Genomic DNA, 22736 nt, shown 5'->3' on the forward strand with positions numbered 1-22736 from the left:
TGGCTCAGTGGTTAAGAGCATTGCCTATTCTTCCAAAGGTCCTGAGTTCAATTCCGGCAACCACATGGTGGCTCACAACCATCTGTAATGAGATCTGGTGCCCCCTTCTGGCCTCCAGGCATACATGCAGACAGAATATTGTATACATGATAGATAGATTAGATAGATAGATAGATAGATAGATAGATAGATAGATAGATAGATAGATAGATAGATATTTTTTTAAAACATAGCAAAAAAATATTGAGAGGTGCCATTTTTCATCTCTGACTAAGAAAAATCCAGAGGTCAACTAAACACCCTTGGGAGCTGGGCTACCCATTGACCGTGGGCTTAATCCTCAAAACAGAATACAGAAGTAAATGAAATACAAGCTTATCTGTTGTCCAGACTGTGGGACATCAGTTCTCACTGCACCTTGCTGGCAGTTGTACACTAATGTCACCTGCACATTGACATAGCACTGCCATTTGTCATGGGCATTTGTAGTTCTTCTGTAAGATTGTTGTCATCAAAAAATGAAAATGAATGTGTTAGTACAGCAGCCAGTTGGACTCTGTGCATTCTAACATGAGGAACCAAATGCTTGAATATGTACTTAAGAAAACATCAGCAAGCAACATCATTGAGAGAAAAAGCAAGGTACAGAAAAACATACATAGCATGGACCACTGACCTGTGGTGAAATGAATGAAGGAATAGTTGTGTATACCTGAAGCTGCTTCTGCACAATGGTCCACGTTTCCTGTTCTCGGAAATATAAATCTTCAAAGGAGAGACTTCTTGGAGAGATCAGGCTCTAAGCAGATGAGATATTATGGAAAGATACCTTTTCTCTGTACCCCTTTTGTAATTAGGAATTATGAATGTGTTATTTTTTAAAAATAGAGTTTTTTAAAGCATTCATGATGAGGGATGATTGCAGACATGAAGAAAAGCTGTTTTACAGTGGGGCTGGGGAATCCAGTTGTCATGGGACCAGAAATCCCCAAGTAGTAAACTGCTGTGATAGGATCTGACCCTGGCAGCATGCTGTCCAGGTAACTGCCTGTTAGGGAACAGAACGCCTCCTGGCTGCTGCAGCTCCGCGTTCTACTGTGGAGTTACAACAGCCTCCATGGTGAAAGAGTGGCGGTACACACCTGTAACCCAGCACTCAGGCAATGAAGACAAGAAAGATCAAGAATTCAAAGTCATTCTCAGCTATAAAGCAAGTTTAAGACCAGCTTGGGCTACATGAGACCCTGTCTGAAAAGGAAGAAGGGAGAAAAGAAAAGACCTCTAGAGGGAAAGGAAATAAGGAATGGAGAGAGCAAACATGGTGAAACAAATTCTTCACAAGAAGGGTAGGGTTTTTAAATTTGGTTTTGTTTGGTATTAGGGAGAATACTTAGGCACTGATCATCTTGTATACCTAGTTCTCATGGCACCCTTTGTGTCCCCTGCCTTTGGGCTACTGCCTTTTCTTTGAGGTTGGTTTTTCTCCTTTTTCTTTAACATCTTCCTTCATACTTCTTTCTTCTCACCTGAGGGCCAGTATATGGATGACAATGGGTAGTTAATAAGGCCCACAGGCTTGTTCTTCCTTTGTTATGTGCTCTTTTGTTCCCTGGAACAAAGGTAAAAACCGTGTAATCTTTAGTAGACTTCATATAGCACAGCGCTTAGCAACATTCCCTGTGACCAATGGAAATAATACATTTTGTGATTAAACATAATTTTATAAAAAGGGGAATAATTACCCTGCTTTTCGTTAGTCCATAAATGCCGTGCGTTAATCAGTCTGTAGATGCAGCTGCAGTTTCCCATGGTGCTCACTACGAGATAATGCTGGACTCTGAAGAGCACAGCACAGTTCACTGTTCACTCACAAGGTTCTGTGGCTGCAGTCACTGAGTTGGAGCTGTCACCCAGTTAATGTGGCACATCAAAAGTAACTCTTGGCCTCTCCCCTTGTCCCTTCTCTTCCAGGGCATGAAGACACCTGGCAAGCAGGATGAGGCCTGGATCATGAGCCGACTGATCAAACAACTCACAGACATGGGCTTCCCGGTAACTGGCATCTTGATATCCTTCCCATTCTCCAAGTGGGCGGCCTGAAAGCGTTCCCTAGCCAGTCTGTGGTGTGTGATGAGGCAGAGATGCTTGCGGGATGAAGTTACTATCTAATTATTTAGTTACTACGTTCCCTTTGGCCTAGGCCATGAGTAGAGCAAAGAATCATGCAATTTCCATCAAGAATATCTTTTTCTAAATAAAAGACTATGTATGATTTGTAATTTCCATGGACTTAGACAATTTCATATTTTCTTACAATTTATAATTACATGGGAGTTAATTCCTTTATGTAGTAAATAAAAAGGTCCAGTAAGAAACTGAGTACTGGGCTGGAGAGATGGCTCAGAGGTTAAGAGCATTGCCTGCTCTTCCAAAGGTCCTGAGTTCAATTCCCAGCAACCACATGGTGGCTCACAACCATCTGTAATGAGGTCTGGTGCCCTCTTCTGGCCTGGAGACATACACACAGACAGAATATTGTATACATAACAAATAAATAAATAAATATTTAAAAAAAAAAGAGAGAGAAAAGAAACTGAGTACTGAGTTAAAGCATCATGCTCCCCACGGCATCCTAACAAATTGTTCCCGAGTTTCCAGTATGTAGACAGAACTAAGATGTCCCAGATGTCCCCTGAAGAAGTACCTCATGCCTCTCAGTCCCTCAGGTCAAGTGATGGCAGTCCAGATAGCAAACTATTGCCCACATTCCACACTTAAACCCTTCACGTGCCTCCTTCCAAATCCCTGTTCAATGAGTATTCATTGCTCAGTCATTCCTGTGTCTAAAAAAGAATAGGTCCAGAATGGCCTCATGCCTTACACTAATACTGTCTAAGCTGAGACAAGACATTCCCCTGTGAGACAGCCTCTCTAGAAGGGCCAGAAAATATTGTAGGAGTTGTAGCACGCCCCACCCTTATCCCCAGCAACATTGGTTTTCTTTTTTTGATTCTTTTTAAGATTTTTTTCCCAATGTTTAAATTATTGTTTAATTTATGTACATGTGTGTGAGCCTATATGAGTTTATGAGCCTACAAAGGCCAGTAGTAGATATGGGATCCCCTGGAACTAGAGTAACAGTAGATTGTGAGCCATCTTGTGGGTGTTAGGAATTGAACTCAGGTCCTCCGCAAGAACAGTAAGGTCTCTTAACCTCTGACCCATCTCTCCAGCCCTTATTTTCATGTATGCCTTTGGAGGTCAGGAAGGTGCTACATCTCCTGGAGCTGGAGCTAGACTACTGCAGGCTATTGTTGGGGGGGGGGTGCTCTGGAGGAGCAGCAGTGCTCGCATGTGTATGTATGTGTGTTTGCTTGTGGGTTTGTATGTATTTATGCAGTGCCTACAGAAACCAGAAAAGTGTCAGATCTCTTAGAACTGGAGTTATTAACGGCATTTGTGAGCCACCCAGTGTGGTGCTGGGAAATGAACTGTGATTCTTTGTAAGAGCGAGCTCTTAACTGCTGAACCATTTCTCTAGCACCTAGCAAGCAACTCTGATTTTCTTCAGAGATCTGTCTGTACTGATGGAATGACAGTTACCAGTGTGACTCTGATTGCTTTCTTGTTTCTTGAACAAAAGTTTGGTTGATAGAGTCTGGCACTGATGATATACAAAAGGTTGATGTTAATGTAGGTCCTGGCACTCAAAGTGACAGATAAGACCTGCATGTGACTCCAAAACCACAGAGAAACCCTGTTTCAAACAACAACAACAAAAAAAAAAGACCTGCATGTGAGGTCACAGCTCTGTAATCCTGCTGAGTTGTCACTGCTCGGTGCTGTACAGAAGCAAGTGTAGGGGTGCTTACAGAGTTTTCTAGGATTCCACATTTTATTTCTGGCATGTTAAATAAAAGCTTTCTTTCTTTTTGAGACAAGATCCCACTGTGTAGGCCAGCTTTAAATGCATAGAGATCTGTCTGCTGAGATTAAAGGCGTATACTGGCAATCCCCAACTCATATAACTTCTTGACTCTCCAATCTAGACTCAGTACAGTCATTTTTAGCTACAAGTGTTTTCTGTTTACAAGTCCCATCACGATAACACTCAGGAGACAGAGGCAAAGTCTACACCGTAGAGTTCCAGGCCAGCCAGTGAGACTGTCCTTTTTTGTTTTGTTCTGGTTGTGTGTGTGTGTGTGTGTGTGTGTGTGTGTGTGTGTGTGTGTGTGTGTGTGTTTGTGAGAGAGAGAGAGACAGAGAGAGACAGAGACAGGGTCTCACTATGTCTCTCTGAGTAGCCTGAAACTTGTATAGATGAGGCTGGTCTCAAACCCACAAAGATCTGTCTGTCTCTGCCTCCCAGGTGGTAGAATTTAGAGGCATGTGCCACCACACCTGATGAGACCCTGTCTTTAAAAAAAAAAAAATACTGTCTCTGACCTCAACTGCAGAGAAAAACATTTCCAATTCTAAAAGCTAGTATTGGTAGGTGCTTTCTCCATTAAGAGTGCTGAGCTATTCAGAGCTACTCTGGTTGTCTGTCTGTGCACCACTAACGAAAGCTCTGCTTCACCCCCAGAGAGAGCCAGCTGAAGAGGCCTTGAAGAGCAACAGTATGAACCTTGACCAGGCCATGAGTAAGTAACAGGTGCCTCTTGGAAAGTTTTGCTTTGTAGAACCATTTGCTTATAGTCATGGTTAAACTTGAAGACGAATCCAGGGTCCAGGGAAAGAGCAACCACAGAATGCACCAATCATATGGCGAGTGTTTGGGGCCATGTGAGCTATAGAGACAGTATGCTGTGTTGGCAGCTATTTGCCTTTGGTTCATGTTTATATTAGCTAACTCTTGTTGCTGTAACAAAAACAGCTTAAAGGGAGGAATTACTTCTATTGGCTAACAGTTTCAGGAAATTCAGTCCTTTGCACTTGGACAAAACCATCATGGTAACAGAAACATGTGAACAACCTTCTTTACTTCCTATAGGCAGAAGGAAGGAGTGAGGAGTACAGGAAAGGACCTGAGAAAGACATAGCTCAAGAACACACACACTAGTAACCTACTTTATCTGGGCATTTTCCAATAATGTTGTCATATTATGTATGAATCCATAGAGGAAGTAATGCATTCTTCATCTTAGATCATCCCTGAAACCACTCTCAGAGGCACACCAAGATTTGCTGTGCTAATATAAGCATTCTCAGTCTGGTGTTCAGCTGCATTGTGAGCTGCTGACATGCCAGGCCAGACTGAACACACCCATCTATCCTTGGCCTGGAGGAGACACCATGTCACAAGTACCAGTCAGGAACAAGCAATCAATTCTTAAGCTACCAAAAGGTTATTGTTTATCAATTTTCTGTAAAATATTGTCTATTTTTAGTTGGATGTGGTAGCATATGTTTTTAATCCTAGCACTCAGGAGGGGCAGAGACAGGCAGATCTCTATCAGAGTTACTGGTGAGACCCTGTCTCAAAAAAAAGAAGAAAAAAAGTAAAAAGACATATATAGTCTACATTTTTAGTATGTTAATAGCAAACTTTATTGTCACTGATATTTCACTGTAACATAATTTCATAGCAGACCTATAAAAAAGATCCCACATCACAAATATCACTAAGAGATTTCACACACTTCTGGGCAGAACATGTGGTTCTGGGGCCCCCCAGTGTTGATACCTGACATTTTACCCCTTACCTACTAGTCCAGAAAGGAGAGCCATCATCACATAAGCATGAAACTGCATGAAGGCAACATGTGCTCAGGTTAGACCCTTAACGCCTCTGAACACTACAACTATGAAGGCAACGTTTGCTCAGGTTAGACATTCACTGCCTCCGAACACTACAACACTAATAGGTCGTCTTCTCCTGACCATGCTCAGTCTATGCTTTGTAAAATGTCAAAGTCTGTAAATACGCTGCATTTTTTCTTCATATATTATAAATGTGGCAGTTTGGAGAGTTTTAGTTCTTCATGAGCTAAAGAAGGGATGAACCTGACATACTGATTCCAAGTTTGGCAACTTTCAGCAAATTGGCACATGAGATTAAACGTGAAGGCATAGATTCCCCAGAGTTGTGGAATCTCATCCCCATAAGCCAGCCAGTGTCCCAGATAAAAGCTAAGCTAGGAAGACCCACACATTCCTTGGGATCCTGAGATTTCTGTAGCTATGAAGAGACACCATGTCCATGCCAGTTCCTATAAAGGAAAAAATTTAGTTGGGGTGGCTTACATTTCAGAGGTTTAGTCCATTATCATTAGCATAGTACGACATGGCAGCATACATGCAAACATGGTGCTGGAGGAGCCGAGAGTTCTACATCTTGATATGCAGGCAGCAAGAAGTGATCTGTCTCTCTGGGCATGGCTTGAGCATATATGGGACCTCAAAGCCCATCTCCACAGTGACACACTTCCTCCAGTAAGACCACACCTCCTCTAACATAGCCATTCCTCCTAATAGTGCCATTCCCTTTGGGGGCCATTTTCTTTCAAACCACCCCAGCTGGTAAGCACCAAGGCCTGGTAGGATCCCAAAGAAGAGTCAGCAGCCAGGGACAGCACACTACCTGCTTTTGCATAGCCAGTAATTTCACTGGTAGCAACCAGGACTGCGTAGCCCAAGCCAGAATAATGTAAAGGCACCAGTGCGCCACTGTCGTCACGTTATCCAGTCATTCTCAAGACCAGATCAGGTCTGCACCCAGTACTGAAGTCGGAGCACAGAGGCCTGTGCTGGAGGACAAGGGAAAGAGCAGACAACCTATATTTTTATATTCCTGGCAATTACATTTTCTAAAGCCGTGACTAGCATTTCCTTAGCCAATACAAAGCCCTCTTTTGGGGTAAACCAGGGAGGCCCCCACAAAGCCTATTAGCCATAGCTACCTTTGTTTTATGCGTGTTTATGTTTCAGACACTTTATTTAACATGTTTTTGTAATGAAATGTGAGTTAATTAGGATATAGTATCTCCTGACCATGGGTAATGTGGCTGCGATGGGGTTTTTTGTTGTTGTTTGGTTGGTTTGGTTTGATTTTGTTTTTTGGTTTTTTGTTTTGTACTCAGACTACAGCTGTACTGCCCATTATCCTTGTTTTTTAATTGTGTAGATATATGAAGTGTCTGTGAACACATGCAATGGTACATGTGTGGAGGTCAGAAGACAGTTTTTGTGGAGTCACTTCTCTCCTTCAACTTTTACTCGGATTCTGGGGATCAAACTCAGGTCAACACATGTACATAGTAAGCTTCTTTACTGCTGAGCGTGTTGCCAGTGTCACTACACCTGCCTGTTTGTTCATCTGTCAGTAGCCCATGCTGTGGATGGTAACCTCAGACAATGAAATCATTTTCCTCTGCTTCCCTCTGATATTGTTGCTAACACTGAACGCAAAATCCACAATGTTCAGCTCACGTCTGAAAGAAAATGACCTGGCGCATGCACTTTCTCTGCAAGGCACAGCTAGCTTTCTTGTGTTAGGGTCACCACATAGTGCTACATTAGGGAGTAGTTTTAATTCCAGAATCAACAAACACACACAGCTGAAGGGTGTAGCACCAGATGCACCAGAGTTGCTTTTCAGTGTCAGGTCCAACAAGGAGGCAGCGCACTGACTTGTCCACCTGAATTGGACCTTGTCAGCAAAGTCAAGTTTTCTGCCCACTTACAAGGGCCCACAAGTGACCATAAACATGATACAATGAGTGAGTACAGAACTCATGAATGAGAGAAACAGACAGTAGCACATTTATATAAAAATGCCAAATCGTGTTGTGCATAGTAGGCAAGTAGAAGCAGTCATGTACCCGCTTAGACGTGGATACTACAGTTAAAGTAACCCAGACACAGCTCACCAGGCCAAGAGCTCCCTGACAGCTAGTAGCGACAATGTGGGGGTTCACTCAAGTCATATCATTGGGAAGGCCCTTGAGAATGGTAGCTTGGAGAAAGGAAGCAAGTACATTGAAGACCTGGGAAGCAGGGGAAGTTCATCCTGAGGAAGAGGGTGATAGATGACTGAGCTTCCTTGTTGAAATATGGAGCGGCGGGGCTGCGTCCCCAACACCCCGGCCGCTTGGCTAGCTTATGCCCGAAATAATAACACACAAACTGTATTCATTAAAAAACTGCTTGGCCCATGAACTCTAGCCCTTACAGGCTAATTCTCGCACCTGGACTAGCCCATTTCTAATAATGAATGTAAGCACCCCAAGGTGCGCTTACCGGGAAGATTCTAGCCTAAGTCCATCGTGGGTTGCAGCTGCCTGGGAGAGCAGAGCATGGCGGCTGTCCGGTCCCTCTGGAAGCAGCGCAGAGTCTGACCTCACTTCCTCTTCCACCCAGAATTCTATTCTGTTTAATCCTCCCACCAATGATATAACCTATGAGGGCCAAGCAGTTTCTTTATTGCTCAGCCAATGAAATCAACAGATTGATATATGACACTCCCACATCACTTCCTAGGGACTGGCAGAGGACACTGTGGCTAGAATGGACAGGAGCAGGGCCAGCAGGGCCCAATCATAGGTGTGCAGGGTGGTTGTGGGGCTGGGGAGCAGCTCAGGCTCATGATGCCTCTGCTCCTTGCAACCAAAGGGCCACCTCCTTCCTGAACCTATCGCCACCACCAATCCTGTGCTCCTTTGTTTTCAGCGTTGCTCTCTATATGTTGTACCCCAGGCGCTCTGCTGGAAAAGAAGGTGGATATGGACAAACGTGCACTGGGAATGACCGACTACAATGGAATGGTCACCAAACCCCTCGGCTGCCGCCCACCAATCTCCAAAGAGTCTTCCATGGACCGCCCCACCTTCCTTGACAAGGTATGGATCTAGGCGTCTCTCTTGTTTCTGCCTTCAACAAGAAGTCATTTTATTTGAGCTGTGTCCTTAAAGCAAGTTAGATGGGAAGTTAAGACATTTAAGTGGATTTTCCTCAGTTTTCCTAGCATGTAAGAGTGTTTAACTCAGAGATACTGTTGTATTACACATGCTATCATAAGGCCTGAAGAGTGATGGAATTGAAAACTGGCTCTTTTTATTACTTACTACAATAACTTGACAATTATGTATGTAGCAAGCCAGGGTCCTCACGTTTTTTTTTTTGTGTGTGTGTGTCTTGCTGGGAATACTCAGTTCTTCCAATTGGAAATGATACGTAGCAGGTTTCACCTTAGAAAAGAAGTGGTAGATTTGGTTGGGTACCCTTCTTGCCAGTGGCCACATTAAGTACCCATGAGAAACTCCCAGGGTGTTTTCAATCCAGTCAAAGCTCTGTCCCCCTTTAGTATTATCATGGGAGGATGTCCGTTCTTCAAAGTGGTATGATCCCAAAAGGAGAATACCTCACATTTAATTCAACTTAAATATTGAATCCTGAAAATAAAACTGAAGCAAGAAAAGTATTTTTAAAAAAAAATGAGGCTTGGTGGCACTAGTAACCCCAGCTACTCAAAAAACTGAGGCAGGAGGATCTCAAGTTCAAAGACACCTTATATTATGAACAAGACCTTGCTTCCAAGTAAAGGGGGACTTTCTGGGAGTGTTAACTTAGGGGTAGAGTCTATGCCTCACTGGCACTGGAGTCCAAATCCCATCTGAGTTCTCTTCTCTGAGGGCCCTTGACACCCTGACGGGACTTGCCTGTTCCCAGAGTCTCCTCATGCTACTCACAGGCAGAAGAGCTGTGGCAGGCATGGTCAGAGCATATTTACACTAAAAATTACTTGTTTATCTGAAACTTCAAATTATTGGCTGGTCTCAAACTCATTATCCTCCTGGCTCAGCCTCAGGGTGCTGAGACTCTATATGTGTACTATATTAATTTTTATTTGCTGAATCTGGAAGTATAATTGGGACCTGAGCTCTTTCAGGTGTGGAGAAGCCTGCAGGTTGGTTGAGCTGTTAGATGAGATGTTAGGTTTGCAGAGCGGGGCACTTCAGTGTAACCTCAGAGAAGCTAAAGTCAGTAGGCTCCTCTGTTAATGAGATTGAGTAAGCCAAGTGTTGTGTGGAGGTGGGAGTTGGGCCCCCTAAGGAGCTGTGCTCTTGGAGTCTATGTTCCTCCCCTTCCAACCAGACCAGGGCGGTGGGTAGCATGGGGAGAATGTGAGAAGCTAAAATGTGTGTTTGTCAGTGTCTGAGCAACAACAGTGTCTTAATCCTGTTTCTCTCTTTCTTTCCCTTCTTCCTTTTGCCCATGTCCTCCATTTCCTCATTATCTACACATTTTTTATCGTTCAATTTTTTTATCCATCCATCCCCTCCTCGCTATTTCCGTGGGAAACTGTTGGTGCTCTGCGTGCTGGTGGGCACCGCACACAGCTCACCCTTTCTTTCTCCAATCAGGATGGCGGCCTCGTGGAAGAGCCCACGACTTCACCATTTTTGCCTTCCCCAAGCCTGAAGCTCCCCCTTTCCAACAGTGCACTCCCCAGTCAGGCCCTGGGTGGGATTGCCTCAGGGCTGGGCATGCAAAACTTGAACTCTTCTAGACAGGTAAGGCTGTTGGGAAAGAGTGGGCAGTGTCTGCATTCATTCTCCTGACTTTTTTTAAACTATTAGAGAATAAACTATTGTTTTCAGGTGATGCTTGGATGTTAAGACATGAGGGAATAGGGAAACAACTGAAATGCCCTTAGGACTGCCCTTGGCGTGCTCAGGGAAGCTCAGAACTGAGTGGCAATTCCTGGAATTTAGCTACTCCATAGGAATGATTCAAGATTGTTTTTACACTGGACTAAAGTGTATTTGAGTTCCTGTCTGCACTCAGAACTAACTTGGTACTGGATAAAGTGCCGGTGTGTTACCAAGAGCCCTTCACCATGGGGCCTGTCCCCAGAAACAGGATGTCTGTGAGCTTAGCAGAGCTCCTGGCTGTCTTTCCCGCTTGTGTTGTAAGAAAGGAACCGAGAGAACTGAGTGCCTATTAAGAAGCTAACCAGTCCCTAGAGTATCTGTGGTCCCTGAAGGATTGTCATGGACCTGTCGGCTCTTAGCAGCTCCTTGGTGAAGGTTAGTGACAAGTCTGAACCCTAGAAACCCACTCTATCAGGGCAAAGCACAGGCATAGCAAACTCTGTTGCCTAGTCCCTCTCAGTTGACTTTCCAACAAAGACAGCCATCCTGCTCCAACCTGTCAGCCAGGTGGCTCATGCTGCAGTATGCAGAACACACGCCAATGATATTCATTGTATTGGATAACAAGTTAACTCTCTAACTCTGCTAACTGATCCAGCCTTGGGGTTTGTTGAAGTAACTGAACGGCCACATTTCCCATTGAAATAGACTACTCCTCCACCTGTTTCACCATGATCACTGCACTTTGTGCCTGACTGAACACAGGGAGTTCACAGGGAAGGGAGTGTGTCACCCAGACCACGTCTTATTACTGTTATTTTTGAACCATTCTTAATTATCTCTTTAACTGATAGCCTTGTTTGGAGACGCTTTAAGATGCACTGATATGTGTGTTTCCTATGATTTAAAATCATAGCTTCCTAGGCTGATTTTTCATCCTCTATAACCTGTACAAATTGCACTCATTCAGAGTGCAGTTAAGGATCATGTTGAAGGAGTGGGAAACAGAAAAAAATTGGCATTCATGGTGTGAAACCTATTGTTTCACCCTTCCCCAGCCTACCTACCCCTAAAAGCTGTTTTGTCTCCTGCAGATCCCGAGTGGCAATCTGGGTGTGTTTGGCAATAGCGGAGCAGCACAAGCCAGGACCATGCAGCAGCCGCCAGTGCAGCCTCTTAATTCCTCCCAGCCCAGCCTCCGTGCTCAAGTGCCTCAGTTTCTATCCCCTCAGGTCTGACCCAATAAACTCTGCATGCTGCGCTTGGTTTTTATTTGGTCTGGTTTAAGGAGATTACTGTGATAACCTGATGGTATTCTTGGGCCATTTGGAATGCAAAGACAAGCAAACTGCTGTTGGCATGGGACATCAAGAAGAGGCCGCCAGGACAGCAGTGCCTTCGTGAGATGACAGTTGGGATTATATATTAGAATGCACTGCATTGGTGTGGTGGTGCACACCTTTAATCCAGCACTTGGGAGACAGAGTGGGGTTGGGAGGGTGGGGAGGCAGGGCAGAGGGAGTGTCTCTTGAGGCCAGCCTGGTCTACAGATAGAGTTCCAGGACAGCCAGGGTTACACAGAAACCCTGTGTCAAAAAAAAAAAAAAGTGTTTGCTGTAGATTGGTAATTATGTTTACTATTTACTAGCTGATCCTTTTTGCCTGGTGAGGTTTTTTTTTCTTTTGGAGGGGGATTTGTTTGTTGTTTTCATGATATATATCCGAGTTAGAGTTGTCATTGCTGCAATGAAACACCCTAACCAAAAGCAAGTTGGGGAGAAAAGGGATTATTTGACTTACACTTCCACATCACTGTTGATGATTGAAAGAAGTCAGTGTAGAAACCTGGAGGCAGGAGTTGACACAGAGACCATGGAGGGTGCTGCTTGCCATGCTCAGCCTACTCATCCAGGACTAGCAGCCCAGGAGTGGCACAACCCACCATGGCCTGGGTTTTCCTTTTCCCATCAATCACTAATGGAACCCAATCTTATGGAGTCGTTTTCTCGGTTGACTCTCCTTCCTCTCTGATGACTCTAGCTTGTGTCAAGTTGACATAATAACTAGCCAGCACAGTGTCCCTTTTTTTTTTTTGAGATGGAGTATGTATAAGACAGGATCTTTATGTAGACCAGGCTGGCCTTGAACTAATAGAGATCCATCTGCTTGTCTTAACCTCTTAAAAAGGTATGCACCACAACACCCACAAACTTAAAGAGATTCTTTTTAATTTTATATGCATAGGTGTTGTGCCTGTGTTATGTCTGGATATCACATATATGCCAGGTACCCCTGGAGGCCAAACGAGAGTGTCATATCCCCTAGACCTGGAGTAACAAGCAGTTAGGAGCCATCATGTGGGTGCTGGAAAACCCAGCTCCTCTGCAAGAGCAGCCTTGGAATTTGGGAGATATTTATCCTGACCTTCAAACATAGAAAGACAATGTTGACCTGTGGAGAAGATCAGGTAGATACAGTGAATAGAGATGGCTGGAACTTGGTAGAAAAATAAGTTACATATATTAATGAGGGTATAGCAACTTGTTCCTCCCCTACTGAGGCAGCAGAAAACTGGATTAATGTCGTCCCCCCTCCCAATCTTAAAGTTTCCCTTTGGCAGAACATAACCTCTAATAGGACTGGCCTCAAGCCATGGAAAGTAAATGTAGGGCTAAAGTCTTTAGAGGAAGAAATCTTCTGGAAGCTGGCTTGGCATGGTAGCTCTTGCCTATAATCCCAGAATTCAGCAGGTAGAGGCAAAAGTTGACCAGGAGGAATCCAAGGCCATCCATTACATAGCCAGTTTGAGGCTAGCCTGAGCTACATGAGATCCTGTCTCAAGAAAGAAAAGAAAATTATGATTATTTATTGAGACAGTGTCTTACTATGTAGCCCTAAATGTCCTGGAACTCATTCACTATGTAGAACAGGCTGGTCTTGAATTCACAGAGATCCACCTGCCTCTACCTCTTCCTCCCAAGTACTGGGATTAAAGGCGTGCACCACCACACACAGCTGAAAAAAATACATTAGTTTTAGGCTTTCTGTCTTCTGTATTTTGAACATGTTAACTACTAATGTTTATATGTCCATAAAATGTTCTGATGGCCTCTCAAGTTCAGCTGTCAAACAAATATAATGTCAGTTAACCAGTTTGTGTCCTAAAACAAAGTTACACAGATAAGTGAATGTTTCCATAGAGATGGTGGGTAATGACATATTTTCTGTTAAACAGGTTCAAGCACAGCTTTTGCAGTTTGCAGCAAAAAACATTGGTCTCAGCCCTGCACTATTAACCTCGCCAATTAACCCTCAGCATATGACGATGTTGAACCAGCTCTATCAGCTGCAGCTGGTAAGTAGAAAGGTCCCAGTCTAGGAACAAGGCCTCATGTCAGCAAGCGGCAGAAACACCTTGGTAGGTGAAGTTGTTATCATACTCTTTCCATATTGCACTCTCCTGTGACTGTTCATGAATCAGGAAAGCGTTTGCTTAAGGGTATTATTGTTCCTAAGCTTTGTTAATGTCTTAGCCTGGCCTATCTGTTCCTTTGGTCTCTCAAAATTTTCTCCTCTGAGCCACAGAACACAAAATAATGTTTTCCTCATTTCTCCCAAGAAGGGAATACACAAACACCATCATAGGATCATAGGGGAGAAAAGTTACTGCCATACCTGGAACATGTGCTTTGGCCTGTTCAAATACAGGTCTCACAGAACCTCAGTTGAGATGAGCTAATGTGACCCAGGAGTTCTTAAAAGTTGTGTAGTTTAGGGGCTGGAGGGATGGCTCTGCAGTTAAGAGCACTGACTGTTCTTCCAAAGAACACGGGTTCAAATGCCCGCACTGGTGGGGAGCATGGTGGCATACAGGCAGACATGGTACTGGGGAGGTAGCTCAGAGTCCTGTATCATGAAGTAGTCTGAGACATTGGGTGTGGCTTGAGCATATATAAAACCTCAAAACCTGCCCTCACAGTGACACACTTCCTCCAACAAAGCCACGCCTCCTAATAGTGCCATTCCCTTTTGCAGCCATTTTCTTTCAAACCAACACAGACCCCTAACTAAGGGAGTCACATGCCCATGGTCCCTGGCAGGGAAGCCTTCCCGAAGTGGGCAACACACCTATGAAGTCATGCTGTTTCCTGGACTGACAGCAGTAGCAGGAGGCTCCTTCACCCAAGGCAGGAAAGGGTTCCTGGAAGCTGCACAGCTTGTGTCTGAGTAACACTGCGGAGCCTGCTGCACTGCCACTGGTCAGAGCTGGGTTTGGGGTTGACACACAGAGTGTATTTCCCAGCAGGGTTTTCCCCCATGGTATGGAAGGTACAGGAAAAGGCTGGCTTGCACCTGGTATACACACAGCCTTTGTTTCCTGGAGGGTTTTCCTTGTGTGAGTAAGCTGGAAGAAATATACTGGCTTACACCTAGTACTATTCTAGTCATAATGTTTTCCAGAAAAATTAGAAAAATGAAGTTTATTACTTGCTACAGTTTTAGAACTTCTAGAGAAGTCTTACGTGAAAACCTTACGTGGAACTCCTGAGGCATTTTTAACAGTACCACCTCCATTGGGTTCTGTTTTAACCAAGTCTTCTGAATGACTTTTCCTGGAGAAAAAGGATCAAATGAGCACCAACAACAAATTAAATAAACGGTTGTTCCGCCTAAGTCTAGATTGGTGACTGTTGAAATATGAAGCGGCGGGGCTGTGTCCCCAACACCCCGGCCGCTTGGCTAGCTCATGCCCGAAATAACAACACACAAACTGTGTTCATTTAAGAACTGCTTGGCCCATGAACTCTAGCCCTTACAGGCTAATTCTCGCACCTGGACTAGCCCATTTCTAATGATGTGTGTAAGCACCCCAAGGTGCGCTTACCGGGAAGATTCTAGCCTATGTCCATCGTGGGTTCCAGCTGCCTGGGAGAGCAGAGCATGGCGGCTGTCCGGTCCCTGTGGAAGCAGGGCAGAGTCTGACCTCACTTCCTCTTCCGCCCAGCATCCTATTCTGTTTACTCCTCCCATCTATGCTTTAACCTATCAGGGCCAGCCAAGCAGTTTCTTTATTGCTCAGCCAATGAAATCAACAGATTGATATGACACTCCCACATCAGGTGACCCAGTGAGTTTATTGGCATTACTTAACAGGAGCATGGGTGACTTGGGCAGCTGGATCACTAAAAAGCCCACCCCAATATGGGTGACTGTATTTGGACCTCACAGAGGCCTTGGGAATCCAGGGTGTTTGATTTGAAAGTTCCTATAGGAGTCTTCTAATCGAGACGTCTCCCAAAATATGTTGTGCAGAAAAATAAGCAGCATTCAGCCAGCATTTGAGATAATCAAGTGAGAAGACTTTCTGCGTCAGCCAGAGGGTTGTGCTCATTTTTCCCAGCTTGTCCAGCAGTCGGTCACCCAAGTGCTTCATGCTGGCTCATGCACAACTGGACTGAGCTTTGTAGTGTTCTGCCACGTCATCTAGCTGACCTAGCCTTTAATCTAAATACTCCTAAGAATTCCTTTTTCTATTTCCTGAATGTTAAGGAGGTTGACTCTCTTGTTTTGATGGTTTCTTACAATGCTTGATTTTTCTGTCAACAGGCATACCAACGTTTACAAATCCAGCAGCAGATGTTACAGGCCCAGCGGAATGTTTCCGGACCCATGAGACAGCAGGAGCAGCAAGTAGGTGTCACTTGGACTGACTGTTGCCATTAGCTCTAATTCTAGAAGAAACCCCAGTGGATGAACTCTTACCTTGATGTTGGCTTTTCTCTAGTTGAACTTCCTCTGTGGAAAGTCCAGGACTAGCTAGGTTTGGGATGAGGCTAACCCAGCTGGTAGAGGCTGAGGTACAACTAAACCCAGTCTGTAGGTCATCCGTGGACTCTGGCCAACCCTGGCTAACGTGCAGTGTATATATATGTTTCCACCTGCCAGGTTGCGCGCACAATCACTAATCTGCAGCAGCAGATCCAGCAGCACCAGCGCCAGCTGGCCCAGGCCCTGCTTGTAAAGCAGCCTCCACCACCACCACCCCCGCCACACCTGTCTCTGCACCCTTCTGCAGGCAAATCGGCCATGGATAGCTTCCCCCCTCACCCCCAGACTCCCGGCCTTCCCGACCTGCAGACCAAAGAGCAGCAGTCTTCACCCAACACCTTTGCTCCTTATCCTCTTGGTGAGTCTTCTGTGGGTGTAAAAGCTACGCCAGGTTCAGGAGTCCTCAAGTTCCTCCTATGATAACCAGGATGGCTATACAGTAAGCTGAATGGCTTGGCAATGCTGAAACACCACATCAGAGGCAGAATCAGGGAGTGATCCTCCTAAGACTTCATCTTGAGGGAGCAATATTGCCTTCAGCATAATATAAGTTCACCCTGCCACAGGTACTTAATAGTACCAGGGAGGCCCTATGTGGTAGCACTCACCTATAGTCCAAACACTTGGGAGGCAGGAGCAGCATTATCATGAGTTCAAGACCAGCCTGAACTGCATAACAAGGGCCTAGTTTGACCCATGGTGCTGGGGTTGAAGAGTGGGACTATGAAAACCATTAACTTCATTCTGGCTTGTTATTGTTTGGTTTTCTGAAACAGGGTTTCCCTGTGTAGCCCTGGCTGTCCTGGAACTCACTCTGTAGACCAGGCTGGTCTCGAACTAACAGTTTCACCTGCCTCTGCCTTCCAAGTGCTGGGACTAAAGGCATGTGCCACCACAGGCTGGCCTGGTTTATCAATCTTTACTATTTTTGGTTTTTTTTCTTTGAGATGCCATCTCAAGCTGTAGCCCAGGCTAATTAAACCTCTGAGCAGTCCTCCTGCTTCCACCTCTCAAGTTCTAAGATTACAGGTCTCCACTGTTCTTTTCTAGCCTCAGCTATAGAGAGACATCTCTCTCTGGTCAGTGATGTTCACACTGATAAAGCAGACCCTCCATAGCCTGGTTGCTGGCATGCACTCCTATAGTACAGATGTGTGGGAAGTGCCAGCACACAGAACCTGACCTGTCAGCCGGAGACTTCGTGGTACTAACTGGGGATCTAGGAGAAACATTTCAGGATTGTTTGCTGGAAGAATCTGTGGACATGGGACAAGGGGAATTAGTAGCTTCAAATATACATCTCCAAAGGGGCAAAGGCCAGCTGGATAGCAGTAAATAGCTGCCAATGACCTACCTCCCTCTTTAGAATGCTGATGCATATTTTTACAGAGAATGGTATGTCATGTCTTCCTACTTGACAGGTAATAGATGTAATAAATATACTTTATAATGAAGTAGAAGGCTACTAAGCTAGAATGTATCCTCTGTTACTGTCTTGTTCATTATCGTCCCTTTAGTGGCAGAAGCACAAGTCTCCTTTGGTCAAGACCCGAGTTAGGACTTAGACCTCCTCAGTCCCAGTTTCCACCCACAGCTAATGTATACAGTTTGCCTGGTTGCTCATCGCCTCAATTTCCCTGTCCATATGAAGTAGAAATATTTATCACACAGAGCTCTTTTAAAGATTTCATGAGTTAATAATATGTAAAGTTCTTTGGTTGGACATGGTGACTCATACCTGTGATCCCAGTACTAATGCTGTTGATCCAGTTACATAGACTTAGGTTTGAGGCCAGCCTGGCTTAGAGAGTGCTCAACAGAATGGAGGGGGGGGGGGGGAGGCAGTCACGTACTGGTAGACTTGTGTTGAACATGCCACTCAGTTCACCGTCCACAGTGTCTCATATCCTCGTGTACCTGCCCCCCAACCTGCTGAGACTTTATTTCTAGGAATCATGTATGCAGTGAATCTTTGAAACTGGATAAAGATTTATTTTGATAAAAATGTTAAGGTATTGAACTTACAGTTATATTTAATATGTGATATATTATGTTTAAAATAGGCAGCTTATTAGCGATAGGAAACTTTACCTGCAAACTTGTCTGTCTTGTTGGCTCCTGGCTTTTCACCATAACAGCACTGATGCTGAAGAGCCACTTAAGAACTGAACATCCTGTGGCAGGAAACCAGAAACCCATGTTACTCTAGGGTCTCCCCCTTCTCCCATGCAGACAGTGTGGGCTGCAGTGTCTCTTGCCTGATGGACTTATTCGTGTCAACAGGAACAGTAACCCAGTGACCTTAAGAATTCTCAAGAAGGAAAGGTTCACTGTCACCATGATAAACTAAAGATGAACACACACACCTTTAATCCTAGCACTCAGGAGGTAGAAGCAGTCAGATCTCTGTGAGTTCAATGCCAGCCTGGTCTACCAAAGCTACTTCCAGGACAGACTCCAAAGTTACAGAGAAACCCTATCTCAAAAAAAAACAAAACAAAAACAAACAAAAAAAAACATGATCCCAGCATTAAGAAGCTGAGGCAGGAGGACTGCTGTCAGTTAAAGATTAGGCTGGGCTGTATAGCAAATAACAGGGTAGCCAGGTCATGTTCCAAGACCCTCCCTCAAAACAAAGAAATACTAATAATGCCTATGTTTTCAGCTGGATTGAACCCAAACATGAATGTCAACAGTATAGACATGAGCAGTGGTTTGTCTGTGAAGGACTCATCTCAGTCCCAGTCACGCCTCCCTCAGTGGACACATCCCAACTCCATGGGTAACTTGTCTAGTGCTGCTTCTCCCCTGGACCAGAACCCTAGCAAGCATGGTATGTATGTCCTGGGTAAGTGCCCACTCCACAGCAGGTTGTAGTTGACTTAGTGATGGGGTAGCCTGAAGTAGCACATGTTGATTCTGTGCAGTTCTATGAATGCAGCTCCAAAAGCAGAAGAAAGGCAGTTACCATCACACAGGACCGGCAAGGTCGGTCAACCATCAGATGTTAGTTCCAAACACACCAAAGAAGATAGGTCAGTGGTGCATGCCTTTAATCCCTGCACTTGGGAGGCACCTGGCAGGTGGATCTCTGAGTTCAAGGTCAGCCTGGTCTACAGAGTGAGTTCCAGGACAGGCTCTAAAGCTACAAAGAAATCCTGACTCGAAAAACCAAAAAAATAAAAATTAAAAAAAAGAGGCTAGGTCAGAGTCCTTGTAACTCCTATGGGGCCTGGAGAGATGGCTCAGCAAGAGCAGGTACTGCACTTACAGAAGACCTGAGCTGAGTTCTATCGCCTGTATTGCATAGCTTACAACTGCTTGTAACTGAAGCTGTGTGGCCCCTATGGGTACCTACACTCACATGCATATACCCATGCCTGGATATACAAATACATAAAATAGTACTAAAAATAATCATCTTTCAAAAAGTAAAACACAAAAAGAAATACTCAGAAAAGAGAAAGAAACAAAACTGCTAATCACGAGGTTAGCCTACAGTGGGTTAGGGTGTGGCTCAGTGGCAGGGAACTATAACCTCAAACACTTGAGGACCTGGGTTCTATCCCCTGAACTGGAAAGGAACAAAAGATAGAAAATAATCTAAAAAGAAAATTAAATCCCCTAATGCTTAATTTAGCAAGAAAATCTCCATGTAACATCTGTGCCCTTTACCTGGCCTTGTCAATTTTGGTTTATTATCTATAAATCAGTGTCCACTTTGTTCTTGCATATTAAGAGCGTCCCTGCAGAAAGAGGTGGTGTAGAGATACCAGGAAGACTCTGATTTGTCCCCAGAAAGACTTACAGTGGGCAGCTTCCCAAGGTATAAAGATTTCCAGCTTAAGGGGATAGGGGTGTTCTGTGCACGCTTGTAATCCCAGCAGTTGGGTGGTAGAAGCAGGAGAACCAGGTGTTCAAGGCCATCCTTGGCTACTTATAAGTTGGAGGCCAGTCTGTATTTCATGAGATCTATCTCAAAAAAATATTTTTTCGATATAAGATTTACAACGTGAGCTGGAGTGGTGGCTCAGAGATTAAGAGCACTAACTGCTCTTCCAGAGAACTTGAGTTCAATTCCCAGCAACTACATGGTGGGTCACAACCATCTGTAATGAGATCTGATACCCTCTTCTGGCCTGCAGGCATACATGCCCAAAACACTGTATACTTAATAAACAAATAAATAAATCTTTAAAAAAAAAGATTTACAATGTAACTCAGTCAGTGGTCATCCAAGAATCTATATTTATAGCCAGAGCACAAAAGGCATAATGGCATATGCCTTTAATAATAGCTTTTGGAGGCAGAGGCAGGAAGATCTCTGAATTTGAGGCCAGTCTGGTCTACATAGTGAGTTCCAGGACAGCCAGGGCTGTAAAGAGAGACTAGCTCGATAGATTAGATAGATTAGATAGATAGATAGATAGATAGATAGATAGATAGATAGATACATACATACATACATACATACATACATACATACATACATAGAAAGTAGATAGATAGATAGATAGATACATACATACATACATACATAGAAAGAAGATAGATAGATAGATAGATAGATAGATAGATAGATAGATAGATAGATAGATAGATAGTCATTAATATTCACTGGGTACGTGACATGAATTTAGTCAAGTGGTCAAGACAATATGATCACTTGAGCCCAAGTTTTCAAACCTGCCTGGACAAGTCTCTTAAAAGTGGGGAGGAGAGTGTTGTCGCTGAGGAGTTGGCTCAGCAGGTAGGAGCACTTGCTGCAGAAGCATGAGATCCTGTGTGGTTGCATATACCTGTAACCCCAGTGATTCCTGGAGCAGATGGGAGGGTACCTTGGACTTGCTGACCACTAGCTTAGCTCCAGGTTCAGTGAGAGACCATGTCCAAGTACACCTCTGGCCTCTGAGCAAGCACATGGGTGTACACACACAAATCAAAACTTTTTATACTTTTCTGTGCTATGGCAATAGCTCAGTTGGTAGAATGTTTGCATGGATTGCAAGAAATCTGGGATAAAGTGTACAGCACCATCTAAACCAAGCTTGGTGGTATATGCCTGTGATTTTAGCACTAGAGAGGTAGAAATAGGGAGATCCAGTATATACAGCAAGTTCAAAGCCAGTATTGGACTGACCATATCTTAAAAAGAAACAAACCTTCCAACTTGACAAACTAAAATAGTTTATAGTGCCACACAGCTATAACCCCAGTATTTGGGGAACTAGAAGCAGTAAGATTAGGAGTTTAGGATCATTCTTAACTACATAGGAAGTTCAAGGCCAATCCAGACTATATGATACCATCTCAAAAAATAAAGTTCAGTAGTAGAGTACTTTCCTAGCAAGTATGAAACCTTGGATTAGATTCCCCACACTGAAAAGTAACAATGATGATAACAACAACAACCAGGTGGTGGTGGCGCACGTCTTTAATCCCAGTGCTGGGGAGGCAGAGACAGGTGAATTTTAGTGAGTTTGAGGCCAGCCTGGTCTACAGAGTAAGTCCCAGAACAGCCAGGGCTGTGCAGAGAAACCCTGTCTCAAGAAACAAAAAATAATGATGGGTTAGTCAGTGCTTCTCGGGTAGAAGCTTGGCCGAGCATATGCAATGCCCTAGGTTCTGTGCTTAGCACCACAAAAAATGTAGTCATCTAAAGACCATATTTGGGCCAACCAACAGTTCTTAAAGAACCCTGGACAGCTTAAGGCTGACAGTCCATGTGACTCCAAGGGGTGAGTAAGGTACTGGGCCTGGAAAGGAAGACTGCAGTGTATCCCCAGGGGTCTTTGACAGAATGTTCACTTGGTTTCTGGTCCTGTTCTGTAGGTGCTATCCCTGGAGGTCTAAGCATTGGGCCTCCAGGTAAGTCCTCCATTGATGACTCCTATGGCCGGTACGATTTAATCCAGAACAGTGAGTCACCAGCCAGTCCTCCCGTAGCTGTTCCCCATAGCTGGTCACGTGCCAAATCTGACAGTGATAAAATCTCAAATGGCTCCAGCATCAGCTGGCCCCCAGGTAAGACTGCACACTCTCTCAGGCAACAGTAGATGCAGATGTACCCTAACCCTAGGTTAGCTGTTAGGGCTGTGGGAGTCTGGGTCTAAAGTCCATAGCTTGGGGTTTCCACTGAGAATGGACAGAGTATGCTGGTGTCAAGCATTGTTGTGTAGCTTCCCGGTTCAAGACAGGAGTAGGTCAGTGGCAAAGGGGAGTGGGTAAGTAAGGGACACCAACTCCTACCTGGTAGCTGTTTCTAGTTTGTTCCAAAAGAATGACCAATCTAATAAACTTAGAGTTCATTAA

The 22736-nt window shown here is 44.4% G+C and overlaps 1 protein-coding gene and 1 pseudogene across 5 annotated transcripts in view; one reads left to right on the forward strand and one right to left on the reverse strand.

Moving 5' to 3' along the window:
• Tnrc6c (trinucleotide repeat containing adaptor 6C) overlaps nucleotides 1-22736 on the forward strand; it is a 120282-nt gene that overhangs the window by 90363 nt on the left and 7183 nt on the right. Inside the window, exons 8-17 of one of the 5 annotated variants that reach the window (XM_050140523.1) lie at nucleotides 1972-2052; nucleotides 4586-4643; nucleotides 8671-8840; nucleotides 10341-10514; nucleotides 11690-11827; nucleotides 13831-13950; nucleotides 16203-16286; nucleotides 16542-16782; nucleotides 19090-19257; nucleotides 22257-22448. In XM_050140523.1, the coding sequence (XP_049996480.1) occupies nucleotides 1972-2052; nucleotides 4586-4643; nucleotides 8671-8840; nucleotides 10341-10514; nucleotides 11690-11827; nucleotides 13831-13950; nucleotides 16203-16286; nucleotides 16542-16782; nucleotides 19090-19257; nucleotides 22257-22448 (1426 nt within the window). The remainder of the gene's footprint in view (nucleotides 1-1971; nucleotides 2053-4585; nucleotides 4644-8670; nucleotides 8841-10340; nucleotides 10515-11689; nucleotides 11828-13830; nucleotides 13951-16202; nucleotides 16287-16541; nucleotides 16783-19089; nucleotides 19258-22256; nucleotides 22449-22736) is intronic. The other 4 variants (XM_050140525.1, XM_050140526.1, XM_050140527.1 and 1 more) reach the window with 4 other exon arrangements.
• LOC126500486 (transmembrane protein 14C-like) lies at nucleotides 5841-7711 on the reverse strand (annotated as a pseudogene).

The sequence above is a fragment of the Alexandromys fortis genome, unplaced genomic scaffold (genome assembly GCF_014885135.2).
Source record: "Alexandromys fortis isolate MF-2015 unplaced genomic scaffold, M_Fortis_MF-2015_v1.1 scaffold_39, whole genome shotgun sequence".
NCBI classification, from domain to species: Eukaryota; Metazoa; Chordata; class Mammalia; order Rodentia; family Cricetidae; genus Alexandromys; species Alexandromys fortis.